This window comes from Scophthalmus maximus, chromosome 6 (genome assembly GCF_022379125.1).
Source record: "Scophthalmus maximus strain ysfricsl-2021 chromosome 6, ASM2237912v1, whole genome shotgun sequence".
Taxonomy (NCBI): domain Eukaryota; kingdom Metazoa; phylum Chordata; class Actinopteri; order Pleuronectiformes; family Scophthalmidae; genus Scophthalmus; species Scophthalmus maximus.
In genome coordinates, this window is record NC_061520.1 from 20,341,876 (window position 1) to 20,366,661 (window position 24,786).

Consider the following 24,786-nt stretch of genomic DNA (forward strand, 5'->3'; position numbering starts at 1 on the left):
TAAAATAATAATGTAATAATTAGTGCTGTCAAAATGAACATAAAAAATATAACAAAATTATCGCCATTGAAGCATTTTGTTTAATTCCAGTGGCGGCTGACAAGTGTGACGACGTGTGCCGCATAACTGTTATCCATTAGCCATCCTGGCTAAAGGTGGATACGGACAAGAAAGGGAGTTTACGGAGTTTAAAGTAAAAAGAAGGAGTTGTTCGTCACTTATACGATGGACGTCAAAAAGAAAAGCGATCAATATGTCGCAGGATACTCTTATGTTGAAAGAAGCAGGAAGTTGTCTGAGCGGACGCTCCGTGTGTTGTGCGGACCGACAGAAATAACTTGACGGGTTAATATGTGGTTCTCGTGAGTCTCTTTGGCCTTGTTGGTTTTGTGGGAAATCTGTAGTTCACAGGAGAGAATCTGTGCTCAAAGTTAAAAAGATGCTATTGAACAACAGTATTTGAATTTTGCGTCATTGCTACATTAATTCTGTCATTTTACATTTAAATATCCATTATTGCAAACTTCACTCAAAAAAAAAAAAAAGGCGATAAAATGGGTTCAACACAGCAAATTGTGCAATTAATTAGTACATTTTTTAATCGATTGACAGCCCTAATAATAAATATATATATATATATATATATATTAAAATCAGAGAATATATTTTGCACAGCACAACACAGCACCATGGCAACACCTTGATATACCACCTATAGGATTTTGGTTGTTCTAAACCCTGCACTCACATGCCAAATGGATCGTTTGACGATGGTTAATATGCGGTAGATGAATGCAGCGGAGGCAATGATGCATTGTGGGAGGTAGTGAGGCCGACCACTCAGGGCACAGACGGGCTATGACGGAACCCTTCTGGCAGCCTCTCAGTCACGCTTTCGCTGTCATAGCTGTCAACCATAATTAAGACATCGTCTGCCAAATATCTGGATGCCTTTAATAGAAACTACTTACTGACAGGATGCCTCACACACTTGGAAGCCTTGTTCCCTTCCCAGACTCCTACGCTGAACCGTCTGCACATGAGACATAATAATATGGTTATTTGGTGGTGATGAAAGCGTGATTTGTCTAAAAATGTAAATAATGAGGCCAGCAGCTCCGAGTCAGGATTGTTTGAGGTTTCTGTTTAAGTCGTCTCATCTTTGTAGAACCATTTCTAAAAGTGAGAGCAATCAGAAAAAAACGTTGACATTTTTAAATAGAGTTTAAGAGATAACCGAATCTAAATTGCTCGATGTTGCTCTGACTCTTCCCTCTTGAAATTACACAGATTTCCCTCAAGTAACGTCAATTTCCCAGTAATTTCTACAGTGTAATAGAAATTAGACTGCAATATACTTTTTTTTGCTGCTGCCTGTCTACGTGGGTTATTATTGGCAAGCTATTTAGTGTTGGTTTTTATAATACGCCTTCAGTTTTTGTATGTTTCCATAGCAGATTCACAACAGGTCGGACACCTTGGTTTTAAGTTTAAAGAAAAAACGACAACAGCACTATTATGCAGATTTTCCTGCCGTGAACAGTCTGACTTCCGTGTTGCTGCTGGGGTTAAAATACTCTGATCTGACAATAAAGCCCGTGGGAACGCTGCTGCAATGGCTGCTAACAGGAGTCACTGTAAATGGGTGAATTGCTGTGTTAAACAGCGTTTATCAAAAGGATCCGTGCATCTGAAAACTGCACATGCATCCTTGAAAATTGCTGCGTTTGATAACGTCTCATCTCTCCCCGCTGTTACACACTATCTGTTTTCTCTTAGTTGAACATGAGGGAAATGGCAAAACTACATGCTTTTTTTTCCACCCTTCCTCTTAAATTTCAGTTTTGCATTGCTTTGATCCTCCCTGCTGTGCGCCTGTCACTCTTCAAAGCTGATGTGCCCTACTTCTGATGGGGGAGAGGAATTCAAATAGTCTGATAGGCCATCCACACAAACCTCCGACAAAATGACATAGGAGGAAATGAGAAGCAGAGGATGAAAGAAAACGAGAGATGAGCCGACAAAATGGAGACAAAATTTCCAATTAGGGAAAAATATCTGGTACCTCGGGTTTTTCAACAGACTTGAAACTTTCCTCCCGGTAAGATGCATCTAGAATTTACGCCTTGCAGCTCGGTGCCTCCACCGAACAGCCCAGTTGCAATGTCCAGACTCATTGAAGGGATTTAATAAGAGCTATTGAGTGTATTTTGTCATAATGAGCATATGAATAGCCAAACGTGTGTTTTGTGATGTTACAGTGACCTTGACTTGCGATGACCACGTTCTAAATCGGTCCATCCTTGAGTCCGAGTGGACATTTGTGCCAGGTGTAATGAAATTCCTACCCGGCGTTGATGATGTATCGCGTTCACGGGAACGGAATTGGATGTACGGACAGGACGGCGGCGAGCCATGACAACAGCCTCAGATGAAGTGGCGTGGCCGTAAAGAGCAGTACAACCTGTCAGTTCAGTGACATCATGAGGAGGGAACGGCGCGGACGGTTTCCAAAATAGCCACATCGGAGGTCTGTGAGCGAGGAGCCGCACAGAGCTCAGGTTTAATATCTCTCAAGTGAGAGCCACTGACAGCCACTGTCGCGCACAGTTATCCCTGACACCCGTAAAGAACAGCTGCGTCTGCAGCAGGCAGGCAGGCGAGTCCGTTGTGGATCAGAAACGAAATGGGGAAACGAGCCAAGCTCCGCGCGGTTCGGAAATACGTTTTAGTTTTTTTTTATGTCACACACCCTCCTTTTTATTTGGCGTGCTGGCTCTGTGCTGCCATATCAGTTTGCCTATCTCTTCCTATCTCTTCCTGCCCCCCCCCCCTGCACCCCCTTCATCAATTTTGGTAAGGAGCAAGAGTGCCCAACAGAGGAAGGTCTGTCGGCTCCGGTACTGACGCTGACGTAATTCAGCCATTCTCCCCCACTTTCTGAACATGTGCAATTGAATTAAATCATTTGATTTCCTAAGGCTTCCTGAGCTAATGTTTCTGTGAAATGGGTTTGGTTTTTTGAAGATAACAGAGGAGTTTTTTTCTCGACAATATAGGGAAACAAAGCTGGAGCCTTTAGGGGGCTGATGTTTCTGTCCCTCCAGAGAAGCTGTTTTAATATAATGTATAAGAGAAAAAACAGACAATCCAGTTATAGGTGAGTGTGAAAGGAGCGAAGAGGAAAACCCACCTGAGAAATATGTATTTTAAACGCAGAACGGGAAGCATCCTGAGGGCTGGCAGCATCCAATAAATGGGCTTCAAATGAAAGCTTTTGGCACGCTTTTTAAAAGGCTCTTTTTAAAAAGCAGATATTAAGTGTTTGGAGGGGAGATATATTTTTTATCCTAAGCTCATAAGGCTCACCAATATCTGGAGGTGGTTCCTCAAATTTTGACCATAAACCTATCAGACATCTTTCTCTTACACTCAAATGCCCCCCCCCCCCCCCCATCCGTCTCCTGTGTCATTCATCATGAAGAGAGAAAGGAGTCCCACAGCTTTAACATTTTGTATCCGCTCAAAAACTGATTATACGCTTTCTCGAGCTCGCACACGTCACTACCTCCACCTCAGACCATTAACCAGACAGGGGAATGAAATGTGGGATTGGGAAAAAGAAAAAAAAAAGGCAATTAGCGGGAGTACAAATATTAATGGAAGTTAAGCAGTGACTCACAAACCCAATTATGGCATTAGCCTGGCAATTTAGATGAGCTCTGCGAGAGGCGGGGATCCTGTTGAAATGCACCGCAGCCGTCTCCCGGCATTAACAATGGCATTAACTCCCCCGATTTACAGTGTGGAGAGAAGAATGGAGCAAATACAGCCATTCTGTCGCTCTTATAAAGGGAGCCCCATTACCTAATTCTGGGAATGGGAATGGAGGAGGCAGAGACTGACGTTCTTGTCTTACCCGACCCAAAGGGGCCCACAGACCCCTGGGGAGATTCAGCTTGTTAAATAGCTCCATTCTACTGCTCTACCCAACACAAGGGCAATAGGTAAACCATGATTCAGGTCTAGCATCTACGGATAATTATAGTGAAGACATGGTTGGCTGCAGGAATTCGGCTGACTTAAGGGAAATAACGGGGCACGCTGAAAGATATAGATGGAGATATAGATGGGAGGGAAGGGGGCAGTGCCGAGCTTTCTGCTGCTCTTGCACATTTCCACTCCACACACCTTCTGCGCTTGTCAAATTGCAGCCCTCAACCCAAGCGGCTGCCGCGCGCTCCCATAGGAGGCATGCGGCCCTGACAGCCTGGCCAATCAGCTGCACCCTGAGGCCAGTTGAAAGCCCTTCTGGCGTGCCCAAGGCGAACGGGGTCCAACCAATCAGTTAGAGCCGCGGCTTGAAAGGAGGGGCGCGTTTGGCTCGGGGAGCTGCTAAGGCTGCCAATGAGAGTCCAGAGGGGAGTTCGAGTGGCTCAGACGGAGGCTGCCAGCGGGGTCAGAGTGGACGACGGCAGACTGACAGTTATTTAGTAAGAGGCTGAGCTCTGTGTCACTCACAGCAGCACTCGGGCTTTGTACTACTGGGCCGGCTCTAATGGGACTGTCACCTTCTAATAGTCCAACTGGGGATGGTGAGAGCAACAAACAGACAACAGACACACACACACGCGCGCGCGCACACACACACTCAAATACGCAGAGAATACACAAAGACACACAGATACGCACACACACAACCCCCCAACAGACACACGCGTGAACCAGAAAAATATTTATACGTAATCACAGGAGATTTGTGTTTCTGCAGGATTTCCCACAAAGGCCAGAGCACATTCACTGCAGTGTCTTGCACATCCATTCCACGGCAAAGGCAGAGGGCTGACAGATACATCATTTTGTGAGATTCCAAAAAAACAAGTTTTCTCTTGGCTGTAAAAGAGCAAATTCCGGAGGACAAACAGATTGTGTGAAGAACAGGCCAATAATGACCGATGTATGACAGTAATGATGGAAATAAGCGACGGAGGGATGAAAGTCCCGGACCGTTCGCTGCTTCCTGGTTTGCTCCGAAAGTGAGCGAGAAGACTGAGACGGGATCCTTAGGAGGAGCTGGGTTAGACGGTGCATCCTCATCATGAAAAAGTAAAGCGTGTGGAAGGAGATTAAAGGGATTTCATTCCTGGAGACCTTGTTGTTACTGTTAATGATTCAGCACCAAGAAAAACTCCTGGATTCTGGGACGCTCTCGGAGGATCGCGCCGGGGGGAGATAAGGGGAGTGAGGCGTGCCCCAGAAACCTTTAAACCAGAACGAGACGTCAACACACTGTGTCTGCACCTCGAAGCTGCAGACGAGGCTGATTCTCTATCACAAGACAGACTCTGCACGCAGATCTGGAAAAATGGAGCCGAGCGTTATGATGACTGTATAGACTGAGAATTGAGTTATTATAAGTGTGAGCCAATACTTAATGGCTCTATTGACATGAGCCGTGTTAATAGAGTCATTTTGCGAGAGCGGAATGGTTATGGCTTATTAAATGTTAATCTATACCTGCCGTCAATGGCGAGAGGAAATGACTTTGTTCATGAAAATTGATGTAGTTCAGCACAGAGCGGCTATAAAATCTTTGACCTCACCTTAACACCTTTAACGTGTCGATGTTTGCTGTTCGATTTCCACTGTCAAAGAAATTATACAACCTGTAGACAGCAGTGCCGGAGAAACAGACAGAACCACTGCAGCACATTAAGAGCTCCAACCCAATTAAACACCGCATTATCGCTGTTGTGCAGTTGAACTCATGTTTCGGGATTTGTCAAACGGCCAACATGTGACGTGAATGTCACAAGTTTTTGCCATGTTCGAGACTTTCCCCCTTCGGTCAGGATTAAATGTCCCGTCTCGTCGGGCATGAGCTGAAAACCCGCGATATCCCTTATAGAAAGTGCGTACAGTCAGAACACGCTATGATAAAGGGGGAAGTAAGCCATTCTAAAGCAATACACTTTCCGCTAGCTGTCGCTTTTGTGTGTGACAATCCGGGTTTTGGGCGCAGACCTGGCTCTGTAAATGGAAGGCAAAAAAATGGTGCGGACCGCACCACACAACACTGCAAGTGCAGTTTGCCAACATCCCTCATCGACACCTTCAGAGACCTGCTAGCAGGTGGCGCCGCCACCCCGCGGTTTGGTTTAGTGGATAGTGCGTCGGTCTCACATACCCGAGGTCCAGGGTTTTCGCGGCCGGGCCAGAGCAGTAAAATCACAACAACAACAAAGAGAGAAACGAGCTCTCTCCAAAAAATAGCTTACTGCCCCTTTAATACAACACACAGTTTTGGTGATCTCCTACAAAAGTTAGAGGGAAAATTAGATGAAAGCCCCTGGCTATGTGCAACTGGAGTTTAGAGTAGTATAGATCTATGATTCCCCGAGAGTCAGTTGGTCCGAGACACAAGTTTATTTTAGAAGAAGAATAAGCGTTGTGAAAATTGTTGGTTTAGGGCGAAGACTAATGTAAAGTATGAAAATAAAATACATTTGGTCTTGAATAATGTAAGATAGTGGTGTACAGTACACACACAGACACACACACACACACACACACACACACACACACACACACACACATGCATACACCCACACACAAACTAGACACAATGTATTTGCGCAAGGGAGGCAATAAAACTGCAGAAAAAACAAGCGGATCCGAACAAGCATATTATGAACTCATTATGTGCTGTAATGAAATACACTGTGCAATAAGAGGCAGTAAACATACGACCGTGTTTTCATTTTAGGTAGCAGACAGCAGTGCAGACATTATAATGTCATTTAGCCAATGTAGCACACGCACACACACGTATATACACTGTACATCACATACACTAATGTTGCTCAGCTCAGTAAATCAAATTAGAGAACCAGTCAAGCTGTCCTCTGCAGAAGTTCACATGAGCGGCGGGAGAATTTTACCATGTCTTTTTTTGGGGGGTTTGCTTCTGATGAAGACCATCGAAATGAGGGGCCTGTTGTTCCTCTGACTGTGACTCATTCAACATCTCGCTGTTATCGTATGGCACTATCCATGAGCACCGCCGTAATGGCCTATTCAAAATAATGAGGTGAACCAAATCCTATTGAGATGCACTCGGAATAAGCCGGTTCACCTATCCACCTTGAGCCCTTCATTTTTCTTCAAGAATGTGAACGTGTGATAAAGCCATCATTACAGATACAGATATCATTACCGTTTCATTTAGCTCCACGGAAAGGGCACAGACTCAAAGAAATAGTGAACACATTTGTGTCTTTGCTCCGTCCCCTTGGCTGCATATTAAAATAACCATGTGCAACGTGCTCAATTATGTCCAGCTCATAATGTCCAACTCCTTGTCCTAACCGTGGGTCAGGGAGGAGGCCAGTGTTCCAGGCCAGGTTCAACAAAAGGAGAATCTTCTCTCTCCCATATTTCCGACTGCTTTCCATCAGTTTTGCCTCATTGGTCGCAGTGTAGGTGCTGCAGGGAGACGTTTGAGATGAGAATGCCACAAATGGCCTGAAACTAATGTTGGCCTCCCTCACCCTGTAGATTTACAGCACTCTCCAAAGACTCTTTTCTTTTTCTTTTTTGCAATTTAAGTCCGTCGCCCCTCTGTCCCCTCTTCATCTCCCGCCCTCGCTGCTTTTCAGTTTCTCAAAAGGAGTCGGTTTTTGCAATTTACCTCAGTGGCCATTCAACTCCAGTCGTTTTGTAAACCCCTCCATTTCCCCGGCACTTACATTTGTAATGTCAAATAATTTGACAGCAAAAGCATATTCCATTTGAGCACAAGGGTAAAATCAATGCCGGCTGCATTAACCTATGGTTTCTTCAAGACTGGATTGCACAGTGTCAATATAAATATAAATAGCTGGCAGAGGAATGGAGCTTTTGTACACTTGTGATTGCCGTGTGTGTGTGTGTGTGTGTGTGTGTGTGTGTGTGTTGTATACTAAGTAGCGATGTGTGTGTGTGTGTGTGTGTGTGTGTGAGAGAGACTTTTTTGTGTCTGAAAAGTAAAAGCAGTTTGTGATGATGATGATGGTGAAGGTGGAAATGTCAGAATGCAACTGGACAGATAACAAATATAGCATCATGAATGTCAGTGTTTCCCTGTCATGCACTCAGTAATGAAGGTGCGTCGCTGCTGGATTTTGACCACCACTCCTGAATTACTATTAATTATTTAAAAAACTTTATGAGAGGAGATTGGGCTCCGTCTTATCGATGGATGGACAGAAACCCGGTATTAAACGGGCTAAATCGGGGCTAAATTATGGAAAACTGTAGTATCAATAAAGGTGCTAGCGGTATTGAAGAAATACATTTTAATCATCTGATGACTCTTCGCTACTGTCAATCCTGAGTCTCTGTGTGTGAGCCTTCGCTGTGCAGGGGGCGTGGTCAGACACTCACCTGCACCGTGTGACGATGGCAGAGAGTGAACGTCTACTTGTACTTCACCAAAAATCAATGCGGACAACGCTCGTTGTTTTTCATGTAAAGTCGATCACTCGGGCGATCCGTGGAAACATTTGGTGAAACTGCTGCAGCTAGTGGGAGGAGGACTGAGGAGAGGGCGAATGACCCTTTACAACGGCGGAGTCCAGGGGCTTTAGGTAACAGTCTGTCTATATAAAGAGCGTTGTGGTACCTTTTTTTTTTTCCTCTGACAGGCTTTATGTGAGTCCCAACACACACAACATCCTGTATTTATATTATTTTTTTCAAAACAGTGCTGTTCAGTGTTCCACAATTTACCGAGCAGAGTATGAGAAACAAAAAAATGTGTCCATTCCATTTTTATTTTTATTTTTTTTCCACTAAAAAAGGAAAAATAAACAATTAGAGTACTGTTAAATTACTGGATTGATGAGCAGCATCGATTCCCCCCCCACCCCGCACGCGCTTCCCCTCCGCTGCTACAACTCAAATGTGGGGAAACACTCCAATGTAATATAGTCACATTAAATGACTGACTCAATAAATAAACTAATTAATTATTGAAAATGTTACGGTCGTGTCAGGCATTACTTACAGTTAAATCAGCAAAGATCTCTTTTTAAGCAGTGATTGGATCTGTTGGCACATACGGGGATTCGTCAAATATCCCCCGGCGGCAGGCTCACCGCACATCAGCGTCTCACTGACTCCGAAGGAGACCCACCGGCGCTCTATCACACGCCTCTTTTGGGCCGTGTCGTTTGCATCACTTCATGCGGTAATTACACTCGGAGGGTTAATTGGGTCTTTTCAAACCTGCTGAACCCCGCCCGCGCCCGCAAAGGCTCGAGTGTATAAAACAAAAGCGAGGACTCAAAGAGTTTTCCGCAGCGGAGGAGAGCTGGCGATGTCCTAAAAAAACCCCCAAAAAACTGAGTGTGTCAGCTTTAAAGGTTGTTCTCGGCCACTTCTGAGACCAGCGAGATAAAGCACGAAATCCCCACTGCTCCTCTCCGCGGTCGCCTGTCAGAAAGGAGAGTCGTGTCACATCCCCCATGGTGCACTGCTTTCAGCTGCGGCTGAGAGCTGAGACACACCTATAGTTCACCTTTACCCCCCCCCCCCACCAACACACACACGAAACCTCAGCACTAACCGCACACACAAAGGAGGCCCTTGAGGCTTAATCCAACCATCGAAAACACCTTACTGGTGAAAATGGGATAGAAAAGGCTCCATTTCTCCAGCGGCGAAGCACAATTTGGTTCCTCCCCTGACGCTCCACAGCTCCGCTGTGCGTGTTGTGAGTGTTTCCACGCTTTGGCGGAAAATCTGCCCTCTTGCCAACACATTGGTGAAAGGCGATTTTCCGTAATCCGGCAGTGTAAGCCTTGCTGTACAAATGGGCGTAAGGGACTTTGTGTGAGTATATATATGTGTGTGTGTGTGTGTGTGTGTGTGTGTGTGTGTGTGTGTGTGCGCGTGTGTGTCAGAAATGCTGGCAGAAAGCTGCATGTCTGTCTGGAAGACTGATAGGGGCAGCGAATGGGGCGGCTCGGAGAAGCAGCACAGAGCTGGGAGTGTGATGCCTCCATGACAGACTTGCTTTCTTATTCTTGATGGTCACTGGCTGCAAATACCAAGTGGCTACATAAAAATGATGGAATAATCAATGATACAATAAAATAATGTGAATTATAATTAGGAAGGTGTGGTCAGCACCCTCATGCCAACTTCGGACCAGTTGTACACACATTTTTCTCCGGTGTATAGAGAGAAAGTGGAAATGGAAAAATAAGCCAGGAGATAATATACAGCAGGATGTGAGGTTTTTCTTTTTTTGCAGTCGACACTTTTTGTTTTTAAATAATGGTTGTCAAATATACAATAAACATGTTTTCTTTTAATCACTGCCGTTTGCTCTATTGAATTATTCTTTATATTCTTTCCAATTTGGCATTTTCGCTTTATCCTAATTTCTCATTTATCGCAAAATGCCATTCGACGCAAAATTGCTCCCGCACTGAAACACTGAAGGCGGCAGCATCCAGTTATCAGAATAAACTGCAAATTGCAGACTTTGCTTGCGAAACCCTCCCGTTTAGACTGCTTTAGACCTCATACTGTACGGATGTCACGAACACTCAGCGGTGCAGATGAGCCGTGGACCCCGCAGACATGCAGCATGAAGTGAAACGTCCACCGGGTGTATTAAGCGGTTAACAAACGGCACGGGGAGAGAATACTCCGATGCGATCCTCAGAACTGTTCTTGTGAAACCGAGCATGAAATGCGTATGGGGTGCTTTCCAAGCAAGAATTCTTTTTGGTGTGTCTGCCTGACTGTGGTGCCCAGAGGTCAGCAGACAAATCACCTGGCATCTTGACTCAAATTGGACACAAGAGCAGAGCTTTTCACCTGCCGACTGAGCTTGATATCTAATGTTGAGCCTCTTTGCCTCGTGGTGATGGTAACAGGTCTAGCGGTGTATTCCTCACTCCTCGGTCTTACCTGGTCTGAGTAAATAGTAAGAAAGAATAAATAGCCGAGGCTGTCGCCCTAGTTTTTCTTGGAGTCTCAACTTTTTCCGGCAAACACAAGCAGTGTGAAAGTTCTGCGGCGCATCGAGGACATTCCACATTAGGAAAGAAACACCCCAGAAAAAAAACAGGCAGTATTTGCTGAAATCGTACAAACTGTCACTCACTCTGACAAGCATGTGAGGGAAGGGGCCTCTGGAGTTTTCTGGCACATTGATGGGCGGGATGACCCAGTCCCTCTTCTGTCGCCTCAGAGCGGTGGCAGAGGAGCCTCTCTGATGTCTTCGAGGAAACTTGATCACTCTGGGCTGGGATTCCCAGACTCTGGAGAACATTTCTTCAATGCCAACCTGAAAAGACAAAAAAAAAAAAAAAGGCCATATACCATCAAATCAAACCATCCTACGTCTCACATTGAATTACTCGCCCACCTTATCATTTGAAGAATGCTATTTTGCCACGACAGGTTGGAAGATGAATCTATAGAGAGCTGTAAAATGACAAGTTTCCTCCGCTGAAATAGAAAGTTAAATGCTGGGTGTCACGCTGACAATAAACCCATTTTGGGAGAGTGACGGAGAAGCAGACGCACGGAAACACCGATAAACATCTTTCTGAACGCTGTTGCATCGCATTTCATGGGGCCCCCTTGGCAGGACACCTGATCCTGCCCGAGCCCTGGGCTTCTGTCTGAGAAAGGGAGACTTCCCCACGGCTCCAAGGCTGGATTCTGCCCACAGAGCGGCTGTGTTGTGTCTGCATCTCTGCACAGACTTGTTATTTATTCCTGCTCGTGCCCATTCTCTCTGTCGCCACTGAAAACCAAAACAAATGTGACACCTCGCCCTGATGGAAGCCCGTCGTCAGATTAAACTGGTATTAATGGAATACCAGTGGAACCTCCGATCACAACCTGTTGGCCAGTCCCACAAGTATTGTAGTCTGTAAGATTCCTCCCAGATGAACATAGTGGCCACATAACTACCTGGGTACCCATTATGTCAACAAACAGGGTGAGGTCTGGTGGTTTGTGTGGAGAGGACGTCCTGGGATGGAGTCGAATTCCTGGCCTGTTGTAGTCTGCCCCCTGAGTTAGAGCGTGAATAGTATGTGGACTTTCTGCAACACTATACTATTCCTCAGTCCAGAACGTGTCACTGATTTCTTTTTCCATGTGTTGTGCTGCTTCTCATTTTTGATGCTGTGGTACCCCTGGACATCATATGGGACCACGGTATTATGGGCAGACCTCACGTAGGGATGTATGGCCCGAAGCTGCAGGAAGAAGTTTGCGCTCTTGCTCATCTTGTCAGGTGAAATAAGGGTTGGAAGGTTGTGCTAAAGACTTGTGTTTTCCCCCCCAATCCTCCACGGTGTCTTCCTGTGTTGCTTTTTCGTAATCCACCTAATCCTACTGTGGTCTCTGCACCAGGCACACACACACACACACACACTGACACACACACACACACACACACACATTCACTAGCAGTGTCATCTGAAGCTCAGTGGAAATCCTCCTGCTTATCCCACCTGGACGACATCATACAACAAAGACACGCGCGCGCGAACGCGCGTGCACAACAGCGACCAAGGACATGTTGCCGCGCCCGGACTCAGACTGGCAGTCCGTCCTATCAATATACACCTGCTGTGCCGGTGAGAGAGGCAAACTGTAAAGCCACACCTGAGCAAACACAGTGTATATTGTTCTTCTTTTGTTTTAAGTCTTTGCGTATTCACGGCTCAGAGGATTGGCCTGCGAGCTCAGCGCGGGTCTCTGGACAGCCAGGGCTGCCGGGTTTATCTGGGCAGGAACACCGAGGCGGGGGAGTGGGCGGGGGCTGGACGGTCAGAGGACACAAAGAGGAACGAGGGGACCAGATGTGTTTCCCAGATAAGATAACGTTTGTTTCAGCTCCGCTCATCCTAAACACACACAGGTACCAACTGGCATGAGGGAGAAAGGGAGCGTGCCAGTCTCCTCAACGGGCAGCAGGTGGAATTAGTCGCTGTCTCTGTGTCTCTCTGTGTGTGTGTGTGTGTGTGTTTCTGTTGCTGCGTGTGTGTATTTGCAGATGCTCATTTTACACAAACTCAAAACAAACATGCAACACAGAGGATAAACAACAGTCTCTCTGGCAGATGATGATGAATCACCAGGACCCTCGATATGTCAGTGCATACGGTCAATTATGAATACAGAAAACACGCATATGTGACCGTATACGCTCGGTCCAGTGTGCTGCGACCACGATAAAAATCCTTATCCGCCTTCCTGACCATCGGCTGGAAAACACAATGACTGAACAGTCGCTCCAGGCCGCCAGGTCTGACGATAACGAGGTTGAAGCGTCCGATTGGTGCGGCCGCGACATGCCTTTGGAAATGTTGCCAGAGCAGAAATGAATGGCGCAGACAGACACGGAGAGAGACAATGAAAGGGGGACATCCTTCATTGTAAGTCTGCATGTGGATGATATCGGCATAGTGGCTGAATGTGGACTGTCACTTTCAAACAGCAAGGCGGATGACAGGCTGCTGGCACTGTGACAGTACCAGAATTACAAAGGAAGGAAGGGGGAGCATGCTTTCCGTGAGGCGCCAGGATGCTTATTAGAGTTGGGGATTTTTCCTGTCTAAATGTGTGTTTGTGTGTGTGTGTGTGTGTGTGTGTGTACACAAACATAGTAAGTGCATGCACATGCTTCAGTCAAATAAGGGAAATCATGTGCGCTGACCTTGATGCAAGCACGTGTACGCGTGCACAAAATGTGTTACAATGATGCATGAACATATGTGCTGGTGTATCTGAATGCGTATTTGCGAGTCCCAGCGTTTGTGTATGTGCACGGACGCATGACAGCGAGTCGTTTAGTGTGTCCCCGCGGCGCCTGGGGCTCCTGGAGCCCAGAGGCGGACGGGGGCAGCTGGCAGCGCTCGGCTCCCATGCAGCCCGCGCGTTGCCGGGGCATTCTTCAGGCCGGGCGACGCCGCGAGCCCTGGAACTGACATCTGGAGGTTATCACGGGCAGAACAATACAACGAGAGCGTGTGCCCGTTGCCCCTTCTCTGTTCTGGGGTTCTCTGGAAACATAGGCGTTTTTGAATGTTACTTTTGTATGTCTTCAATGCTGCAGTATCCCTTTGCTGGTTTCACTGTGATAAAAAAAAAAGAAAGACACCAGAGTGCTAGTCTTCAGGAAGAACTAGCACAATGTTCTCCCGTGAGAACTTCTCTCAAAACATTAAAATCTAACTTTGTAATGAAAAAGTATTAATATTCTGGTTGAGACATGGAGCTTTGCGGCGTGCATCTTCAGCATAACAAGGCCATGAATCACTTGTCTTGCCTGGGCTGCTTCTTTTCAACGGCCGGTGGACCCAGGGGTCCCAGGTTCAACCTCGATGCTGGCCTTAGCTGTAATCTACCTTGAACAGCTGGTGAGATTGAGGTAAAACAAATTTAATCAAATAAGCACTAAAGCCCACTCTGACAACCATTCGCCTCCAAATCCAGCGGTGCATAAATGATGGGCCCTCTGCTAAGGGAGAAGGCAAACCAATGTGCCATGAAATCAGCACAGAGTTGGAGAACACTCAACGAGAGGCCCTACCTGTGTGAGATGCGATAGCCTGAGTACATAAACACAGCGGAAAAGGGGTCTCTCAGGCCAAAGATCCTCTACACTTCAATTGCTGTGGCGTTGCGCACCGGGAAAATTAGATAGTAAAATGAGCCGGTCGACCATGCAGCACATCCCAAGTATGCAAATTTCTGCTACTAAAACAGAACTGTGAGGAAAGTAAGCCAGTTGTTAAAAGCAAGTCAATGCACTCTCACTGGTACTGTACAACAGAGCAAGCATAGCGGGAGCAGAACGCCACAGTGCATTGAAGCCAGTTCATCTGCACAGATTTGAGCCACGCACACAAACTGTTGGTACAGTTCAGTTCGGCACCTCTCTGCACACATTGTCTCTGCACAGAGCGAGCGAACAAAACGGCTTGACAGTCTTTTAATCGCCAGTGGGAGGAAGGGGATATCCTGTGCTGTTTATATTCTCCGCTGCTGTAGCCACGTTGATTACGCAGATCACAGAGGTTGCGGTTAGGCGATGCGATTATGATAACCTCCTCTCCAAAATAACGACTTTCTTTCAGAACCGAGAGGTGGGCTCAGATAACGACGACCCATCTCCGTGTCCGCTGGCTGAACTTCAGGAGGACAAATGAACCACACAGTTTAAAAACACTGCGCCGCACTGATAGCACTGTTTCAATTTCAATTCCCAGAAATCGTGTGGGGTCATTGAATGCAACTGCACAAAGCAAACTGAGTTCACCTGATTTGGTAGTTAATATCAAAGAAGAACTTAGAATTAGCTAGAACCTCTGCCAACCAGTCAAGTTGCTGTTTACAACCATGTCCGTCCAAAATCATATAACATATGAAGTGAAAACTTTATAATTATAGTTTTTTGGGATCTTTGGATCTAAAAAAGTCACTATTTCACAATTTGTATGTGAAATGTCGTCATAATTAGCGAATGAATTCTTTACTTATCGCCAACAACGGGTTCTGTGAGGTCACGGTGACCTTGACCTTTGACCACAAGTTCATCATTGTGTGCAACTGAACGTGTCTGAGGTATTGCATTCACGTGAATGGGACGGACATCTAATTCAGGAAACTCAAGTCACAAGGAAAACATTTGGACAGTTTAGCTTCTGCACGGTATATTGCTAGTTGAAACATTTAATAAACCTGGAAAGTTAGAGGCGATGGGGCTTGTCTGTCTCTTTTTGTTGGTGCCAACAATATATTCCCAAAAAACATGCATGGGAATCTGTTCATAATACAATGGGGGTCTCTTTTTTTTACACTTTACAAGAGTTTACATTGTGTCAATACCTGTGGCTACACACATCAAAAGCATAGACATATATACAAGGTTTTACACATAAATATAGCAATGAGCAAACCTGTTCTATGTAAAGATATGTGGAGTAATTTGAGGATGCCATTGCTCCACATATCTTTGCGTATAAAATGTAAATGCTGTCACACTTACTATGTCTGCTGTGATCTGAGCCTGTCTGAGCTTTGTGTCAGCAGCCATGTTTATAAGGTGAGATATAAACATGACACCTGTGTGCACATGCTAATTTCTTCCCCGTTGTGATTTCTTTCGAGCGCACAAACTGTAAACACACCTGTTATCTGCACAACGCTGCAGTGCTGTCAAACCAGAAAACACTGCAGCTGCACTTTACTTTTATACACTTTTATAGTATTTATACTAGAGCGGTTATAGCTTAGCCTGAACTTAAACTGTACATGAACAGGAAGCGGAAGTGCCTGAAACCTGTATTCTCTGGAATGACCAGCAGAGGGCGACTCCACTAGTTGCAAAAATAAATCATTGTCTACAGAAGTCTATGAGGTAATTACTGTCCTTCTCACTTGGTTTATGACGTCAGTGAACACTTTTATGGTCTCAATCTGTAGTTTCAAGTCTGCTTCAATACAGCATGATGTTCTTTTCGTAAATGATGGTCCCATTTAGAGTAAAATAGAAGATAAAGCACTGCATAGTGTGTGATAGCTAGTTCCGTCCAATGGGTGCAGGTCGCAGATGTTGATGGACGTGCAGTGGACGAGCTCTCAGTTAAATCTAACGAAATGCCGCTGGCCAAAATACTAAACTCAAGGCTTCACAGACGGGGAAAAGAAAGCCCATGGAGACCGAATGCAGGGTACACATTTTCCATTTCAAAATTCCATATTTTTTCCAGACTTATGTTTCCTTCTTCTCTGTAGATTTTTCAGACCATATTTGACATCCGAGTACAAATATCTAGATGTTTATTAGGTCAATATTATGTAAATAGATCATTTTAAAATCCAACTGTTTACATATTACATTCTGACTGTGTAATTTATGGTTTCTCCAGAAAGTTGATTGTGATGTGCGGATTGATATTGAAATATTGATACTTCTAATTCTGACGTTACCTGATATAGGACTGATTCTCATGGTTAATTTTGGGTTAATGTGTATTTTATCATCAACAGGCGAATCAACAGTACAAAGTAACAGGCTATCATCAGGAGGATCTAGATAATGCCTGGTTGATGGGAAATACGTATCCTTCCGCCTGTCATAGTCATATGCAAACTTACAGCTCTGTAGATACAGTAGTGGCAGTGGCAGGTACAGAGAGTGCGTAGCTATGGCGACGTTTATCACTGACCGTGGAAAAATGATTTACTAGCCTAGAGTGATTGTGACGATCGTTAGCATTCTTAAATCTTTGGATCTGTTTAGACTTTCAGCCTGGAAACACAAATACTCGCTTTTTTTCATACTTATCCAGACCTTGAACTTACTAAAACCAAATTCCATACTTTTCCATACTGCGTAGGAACCCTGTGAAAGACACGACCCACACTGCTGCCCTATATGGAGTTGTTTTCTGCCTTCCGTATTCAATCAAGACATAGCTGCATTTTGAACAATGTTCCATTCCGGAGAGAACTAAATTATATATAGAACTAAATAATAGGTGTACAAAAAAACAAAACAACAACTGTGTTCTTTTCACAGTTTTCACCCCTTACATTGATATTTGGTCAACCATAGTCAATACTTAATTTAATTTATATCTTTTATGACTATGCTCTTAATGAAACACAAATGTATTGTATTTTCTCCTCAGGGAGTACCAGCAACTAAATTGTACCACAGCACCTATTTATCTCAGAAAAAAAAAAAAAAAGATGACAAGAACATACCTAAACACTGTACCGGCTAAAGTGCATACTGTACTGTGCGTGTAAAAGCTGGTTTTCAAATTTCCATGTGATTAGCGAGAACACATTTATTTCTTGTTCGATTATTGAATCTTCCTCTCTCCACAATGTGCGGAACATAATTATACGCCAAAACGACATCACCTGGTCCTCGCAGACTCCGCCGGAGCGGAACGTTAGCTCAATCAATGTCAATTATTTTCCAGTCTCCATTATTGCACTGCCAGGAGTGGGCAGAATTTTAATCCCTACGCTGCAATTGCTTCAGCTACACAAGTCTCGGGCTTTTTGTCATGATTATAAACATGAGTGAACATTAAGCCCAGCGGCGTTCAACAAGTAGTGCAGGAGTAATGGTAATGGGTTTGTCGCTCAAGTGCCGCCTGGTAGTGGAAGTCAGTAACGGTGGTTATATATGCTATGCTATGCATTCGGCCCTCTGTAGTTTTACAGTATGTGTTTGCTAATTGAGCCCGGGTAGCAAGTAGAGTCATGCTTTTTTTTCCAATACAAAATCTTAACTGTCCATGCACCATCAGAGTAAAAGTGTCCCTACAGTCATTTTTGAAAATGAATACAATAAAAGACAGTGTGAATGCTCTGATCATTAAATGTATGCCTCATTACGTTTTCACCCACTTCACATTCCATTTGTTTTGCGAAAGTCTTAATAGTTTTTGCACCAAACAATGAGGCATGTGGTCCTGTCAGAAAACAAATTAGAATTGTGGTTTCCTAGCGTTTTATTGAGGCCAAAGCAAGTCGCAAATTCTCATTATCAAATCTAAATCCTCTTTGAATACTGTTTTGACAAAAAAGGAAAGATCTGCAATCGCCATTTGTTGGCCCGATTGATTAGGCTTTTTGATTGGCAGCCAAGTTCATTTCCAAATCCTGTAGTTACAATCTGAAAATGAGACGATTAGCCGATGATACTGTATGAAATGTTGATTAAGGTCATCTCACATATTGAAGTAACAGGTTTTATATATGCACTACTATTTGCTACAAATATAGAATTATTAAGATGATTATCTTAAAATATTGATATGACATGCATAAAATTCTCTTTACACTGACGTGACACAATAAACTAGATAATTGATCTGGTAGTCCTTTCTTTCCTTTTGGCTGATCGCAGACATTGACTTTCGTGAAGCAAATTAACTGGACAATAGTAAAAAAAATAGAAATAACCACTAATTTGCTAAACAAAACACATCTTCTGGTGGTGATATTTGTCATTTCAACCAGTAGGCAGCGCGCTGGCTGATAAAATGAGAAGCCTGCCGCCTCAATGTCTTCTATTATGTTCTTTGCAAGCAGAGATGTGAAAAAATATGGTACTGTGCCAATCATGAACCAGATCCAAAATTCATAATCCAACACTAAAACAACCAAACTAATGAAATCATTACATAGGCAAGACCTTACCTAACCTCAGGACAAAAAGTAGTCATCATTTCCAGCCATGGTAAATCCGACAAAGGCATCTTACTGGTAGACCCTCACTTAATATCAGTTAAAATGTAATGCAATTGAATTATCTGATCATTTCCTATATTGGCAGTTTAATATGTGTGTACCTCTGTGATTCAACATGCATCAAGTTGTTCTTTCTGCTTACCTTTGTAAGTGGTAAAGGATGGGGGTGTCCAGCCAAGGCCAGCTTGACGGTGGTCTCCCAGATGTGTGGGTCATGGAGCGCTCGGGCCGTCACCATGAACTGGACGGGCTCTGACAGGTTGGCCACTTCCTGCTCTGCATACACCGTCCCATCGGGTCCCACGCTGAAATTGGGGTCGCTGCTGACGAAGCCCACCTCTCTGCTGCGCTGGCAATCCTCGAACCTCACTGCAGAGGACAAGACAGAAAAGGGGCATGGAGGAAACAGAATCAGAGAGCAGCACAGTGAGATTACTCCATGAGGTATTCGCAAATCCTTGACACATCTGGCAGGCTTAAGATTAACCCGCATCAATCAAGGCCTATCTGGAAATATCTCATCCCTTCTGCTGTCAACTGTGAGTCCCCGCTTTGACATCTCTGGCAAAACAAACTACTTATCAGTTCCTGAACCGGAATACACGTTTGGGGGGCGGAGGGGATTCTTTTTCAAATCATTCTTTTCCAAAACTGGATGGATAGCAATGTCAAAACAGAATTTCCCCGGGCTTCTCCAGGGGAAGCATGAAAAGAAGGTCTAGAGCACATTAGGCTGACTGGGCTGATTGCAGGCCAAGCCTTTGCTGCCAAGCACCGTCTTGAATGACATTTGGAGGGTTGTGCTTGACTGAGACAAAAGAAAGAGGGGTGTGAGGAGTCACACACACACACACACACACACACACACAAACTGCTATTCATATTTCCAGAGGTAAAGTAGCATATTATGTGTCTGTATGAGAAGATTGGGAGGCTGGTTTGGGTACCGGGGACATCAGGGTTTGGACATAACACAGGAACAGAGAGAGAGAGAGAGAGAGAGAGAGAGAGAGAGAGAGAGAGAGAGAGATGGTGTTGGACTGCTGAGTGCATCGGTGCACATTCTCCATTGACAGCTGACATGAACACGCCATTACACCAAACAAGAAAAAACAGACTCTCAGACACAACAATTTGGAAAATCCTTTTCCTTCCGTTGCCAAATACAATCAACACCAGATGAATCATGATCCCATGATTCACAGCATGATGCGATGACATCACAACACACACACCCACGCACACACACGCTCACACCATCCCTCGCCTCACTCTACCCCCAAGCTAAAATGCATGTGCTCTGATCTCCTCTCGCAAACTCTGGCTGATGATAACAAGACAAACCGATTTCATGAATCAACCACGGACAAAATCTCCTGTTATGAGCCATGGCAGCATCCTTTTCCCCCCTAAATCCAGCATGAAGAATTCTGCGCGGCAAGCTTTTTATCAAGCCATCTATTTCATTCAGCGCCCACTTTCCTGTCAAAAGACGCTCCCAAACAACGGGCTAATAAAGAATTAGATGTCCTCAGCCATTGCAGCTTAGCATCACACAAATGAGGCTGCTTGTTTTCAACCTCTGAGTAATTGCATGCGTAATGGGATGGATGGTAAACACAGTTTTGACAATGTGCGCATCTGTCTGTGTTGGCAAATGCAATCCATATTTTTTTTTTAAATAAACGGAACCCAGCGGGGAACGTCCTCATGTGAGTGATAAGCTTTATGTGAAATTATGGGCTTCCTTTGGGGGTCATTTATCAAGGTGGGGGGGGGGGGGGGGTTAACATTGGGTTGTGACAACATGACACAGACCTGCTGGAATTGTCCACAGATGAATTGTGATGGCAGGCATGCATTATGTAAATGACTTCAATTAGGTTGAACTGAGCGGGCTAATTGTTGTCACTTAGAGACAGCTCTCTTGTGGTGCAGCTGGAGAAACAAGGCGTGTGTGTGTGTGTGTGTGTGTGTGTGTGTGTGTGTGTGTGTGTGTGAGAGAGAGAGAGAGAGAGAGAGAGAGAGAGAGAGAGAGAGAGAGAGAGAGAGAATTCAAAGTAGTTGGTACATCTATTAGATTCAATGTAAATTTTTGCAGGAGAACCAGCAGGGGGTCTGCGCGGGACGGCCTGGTGCCAGTTGGCCTGGGAACAGACATGTGTCTGTGATGCATTGCCCCAGTGCAGATTCTTTCATGAGGGCACATGACCGGCTCTCACTTCACCATTAGCACATGCAAGGGTGTGACAATGAGCCAGATTCCTGACACGAATGTTTAGTGAAGACATATTCATGAATGCTTTGCTCTTCATTAAAAACCCTGTTCGCGAGGCTCGTTCATATCAGGTGTTGAGATCTCATCTGCCGCGCTGCTAAAAGGAGATGAAAGCTGAAGAAAGAGACGCCGAGACTAGACACTGCAAGAGAAACTGTGTGCGTGTGTGTGAGAGAGAGAGAGATAGAGAGAGGGAGAGAGAGAGAGAGAGAGAGAGAGAGAGAGAGAGAGAGAGAGAGAGATGGTAGGATAAAAGAAGGCGGCAGATAAGAGTCAGATACTGTGGCAAAAAAAAGAAGAAAAAAAAAAAGATATGAAACAAACCGTAATTGGAACGATTTTCACAGCCTTCCAAAAAAACCTTCATTTTGAAGACACGGAGAGTTAATGCACAAACATTGCTGTGGCGTTCAGTCATTGTTGTCACGTCATAATAGAAATGGAAACAGCGACACTGTTGATAACTAATCTGTGCTCATTTATTGTTATTGTTCCGTCGTGCATGTAATTTGTTTTGCCATCCCGCACTTGGCAAACTACGGCATCCCTTTGTGTGAAAAATTGATCTTGAAATGAATAAACAAAGATGAGGCTCCAGGGCATTTTCTGAGCCGACGGCCCCCGAAGGTCAGTAAACCCACAGTCCTTCAACAATTTAGTACTGAAGAAAATCACATACATATTTTACCGCAACTTCAGTCAATGCTGCCCCTGGACATAATCACATGCCCTGCGTGCAGGACTGAGCGCAGTAAGTCGGCTACTAAGTATAGTCATTTCACAACCAGGCACTTTGTATATCAGATCTACAGGCAGCTCCCTTCAACCGGACGGCCTTTTGTGTCCAATGAGAGAGTGGAAATGAAAATCAGAAATACATTACCCCCCCATACATTTTGGAACTAGATAGCATTCATCAAACAGCACTGAGGCCACAACTGGATGTGCAAGTGCAAAAAAAATGTGGCTGAAACATTAAATATAATGTAGCTGAAGATAGGCCCCCATTACATGAGGTTTCAAGTAAATAGCAAGATACAATACACTTATTGAAGGTACTGAATGTCATGATTCTGCCCCCACAAACACTTGACATTGAAGATATGTTGGTTGTGGACTATTTTGTCACTTTGTGTTTGCTTTTGTGATCTAGGTTTCAGTTAAGTTACCTTTGTTATCCCATGTGTTTGTTCATCTCCAGTTTGCTATTTCCCTGTTTTAATATTCCAATTTCCAGTTCCTCGTGTCTCTGCGCTCATGTCCTCCTCTTGTATTTGGTCCCTTTACTCTTACTCGGCACTGTCTGCCATGGTGAAACTAAAAACTTTCCGAAGATGGACTACAAAAAAACGCAGCGGCTGCATCAGCAATTGTGTTTAGTGTTTTACCACTCCAAATGATTTATATGCAACGGTAACTGACATGATGACGTGCGTCCCTTCTGGGTCATTTTCAAACTCTTCTACTTCTTCTACTTTTATTTCGGACAGAATCGTTTACGTTCATGCATGGCACGTCACGTTAAATGTTGTGGCCCAAATGAATTGTGGGGCGTCTACATCTCCTTTCCTTTCTCATAGGAAGCTCCAGTGTACCCTATGATAGAGGGGATAGGAAAGGAAGCATTGCAGCTCCTTTCCTATGCATTTAGCAAATCCGAACAGCTCTTATCATGGCTGCCGATCAAATTGTTCCAGGTCACTTCAAGATTTAGGAAACTTCCTAAGCCAATTTGACAATTCAATCTCACCCCCAGTCCTGTTCTGTTCAGTCCAATTAGTCTTGTGTAGTAATGTAGTTCTGAGCCCATACAAAGACAAATGGATGTGCAAGTGCAATATTGTTATAAATAAAAAATAAAGTAAATAGCAAGATACAATTCAATTATTAAATATAACCTCATATTTAGTGAATATAGACTGACTATCTATTAAGGGTGTAATAGTTCACCACATTAGAAATGCCAGAGAAATGTCCTTGATTTTTAAATAACATAATAATATAAAAAAAAAAAAGGTTTGACTTTGAACAATGTCTTCCAAATGAAATTTTTAAAATTTGGATTTCCTGGCTGCCTATTGGCCTGGCCGCTTTCATGCCAATCCCATTGGACACCATGGAATTGGCACACTAAGTGGGACGCTGTTCAACAGGCCCCACTGAACAGTTTGGTCGATGGGACAGCTAAGAGGTTTTGATCAGCTGATTTTCGGGGCCTGGCTGCGCTGTTAGCAGTTAAAAGCTTCTCAGTGAATTCTGGGGCGAGGCCATGGACGTCCTTGAAGGTCATCAATAAAATCTAGTGGGCAACCAGTGCATTGATGCCAATACTGAGGAGATATAACAGGATGGCCCAGATTTAGTTAATAATAATCTGGCTGCTGGGTTCTGGATAAGTTGCAGTTGAGTGACTTGAGTGGGACTTTAAGGAGGTAAAAAGAGGCAGTCATCCAGGCGTGATGATATAAAAGCATGAATGATTTTTTTTTTTTTTAATGAGCAGGTGTCTGATGTTGGCGATGTTTCTTAATTGATAATAACAAGCTTGGCTGACATTCTGCCTCTATGGTTGTGTGTGTGTGTGTGTGTGTGTGTGTGTTTGTGTGTGTGTGTGTGTGTGTATGTCCCCGTACTTTACCTTAATGAGAAAAACCACCAGCTCAAGTAGGTGTGTGTTTGCCGCCATTTGCATTCTGTCCCTCTATTGTGTCGTCTAGATATGCGCAAGTGTGCCAATCTATTTAGGTCTACCTCATGTGCGTCCCTCGGCGGGCCTATCTGAGCGCACGTGCGTGTGCACGCTCGCGTCTCTGTGTGACAGCGTGTGTCCTGCCGTCCACAGCGGTCGCCTTGGCAGACTGCTGTGGCTGGTGTCCTTCTGCTCGGCTGCTCTTCCCTGGACTCATACGGCAGAGAACATGCTGTCCAACAGAGAGGCTACAGTGCAGCACAGACGCTGCTACAGCAGCGCGGGCAAGCAGCCGTGACCGCCAACCCCAACACACACACACACACACACACACACACACACACACACACAGAGACACACTTATGCTTTTTGTCTCATCCTGCTTGTAGATCCACAACAATACCCCAGAGGGGGCCAAAACAGCTCTTTTATGGGAATATTACATGTGCATAATGCAGATGGCAGGTTGTAACTCTGCACCGTCTGCTTTGTGCGTCCACATGGAGCCTGCCTCCCTCGTCCCACT

The 24,786-nt window shown here is 44.7% G+C and overlaps 1 protein-coding gene across 4 annotated transcripts in view; it reads right to left on the reverse strand.

Annotated features, from left to right (window-relative positions):
* The window catches only part of LOC118309853 (cadherin-4), a 197,253-nt gene that overhangs the window by 51,356 nt on the left and 121,111 nt on the right, over positions 1 to 24,786 (reverse strand). For all 4 annotated transcript variants that reach the window (XM_035632407.2, XM_035632408.2, XM_035632406.2 and 1 more), the window contains 2 exons: positions 19,436 to 19,662; positions 11,159 to 11,341 (listed from right to left, as the gene is read on the reverse strand). In XM_035632407.2, the coding sequence (XP_035488300.1) occupies positions 11,159 to 11,341; positions 19,436 to 19,662 (410 nt within the window). The remainder of the gene's footprint in view (positions 1 to 11,158; positions 11,342 to 19,435; positions 19,663 to 24,786) is intronic.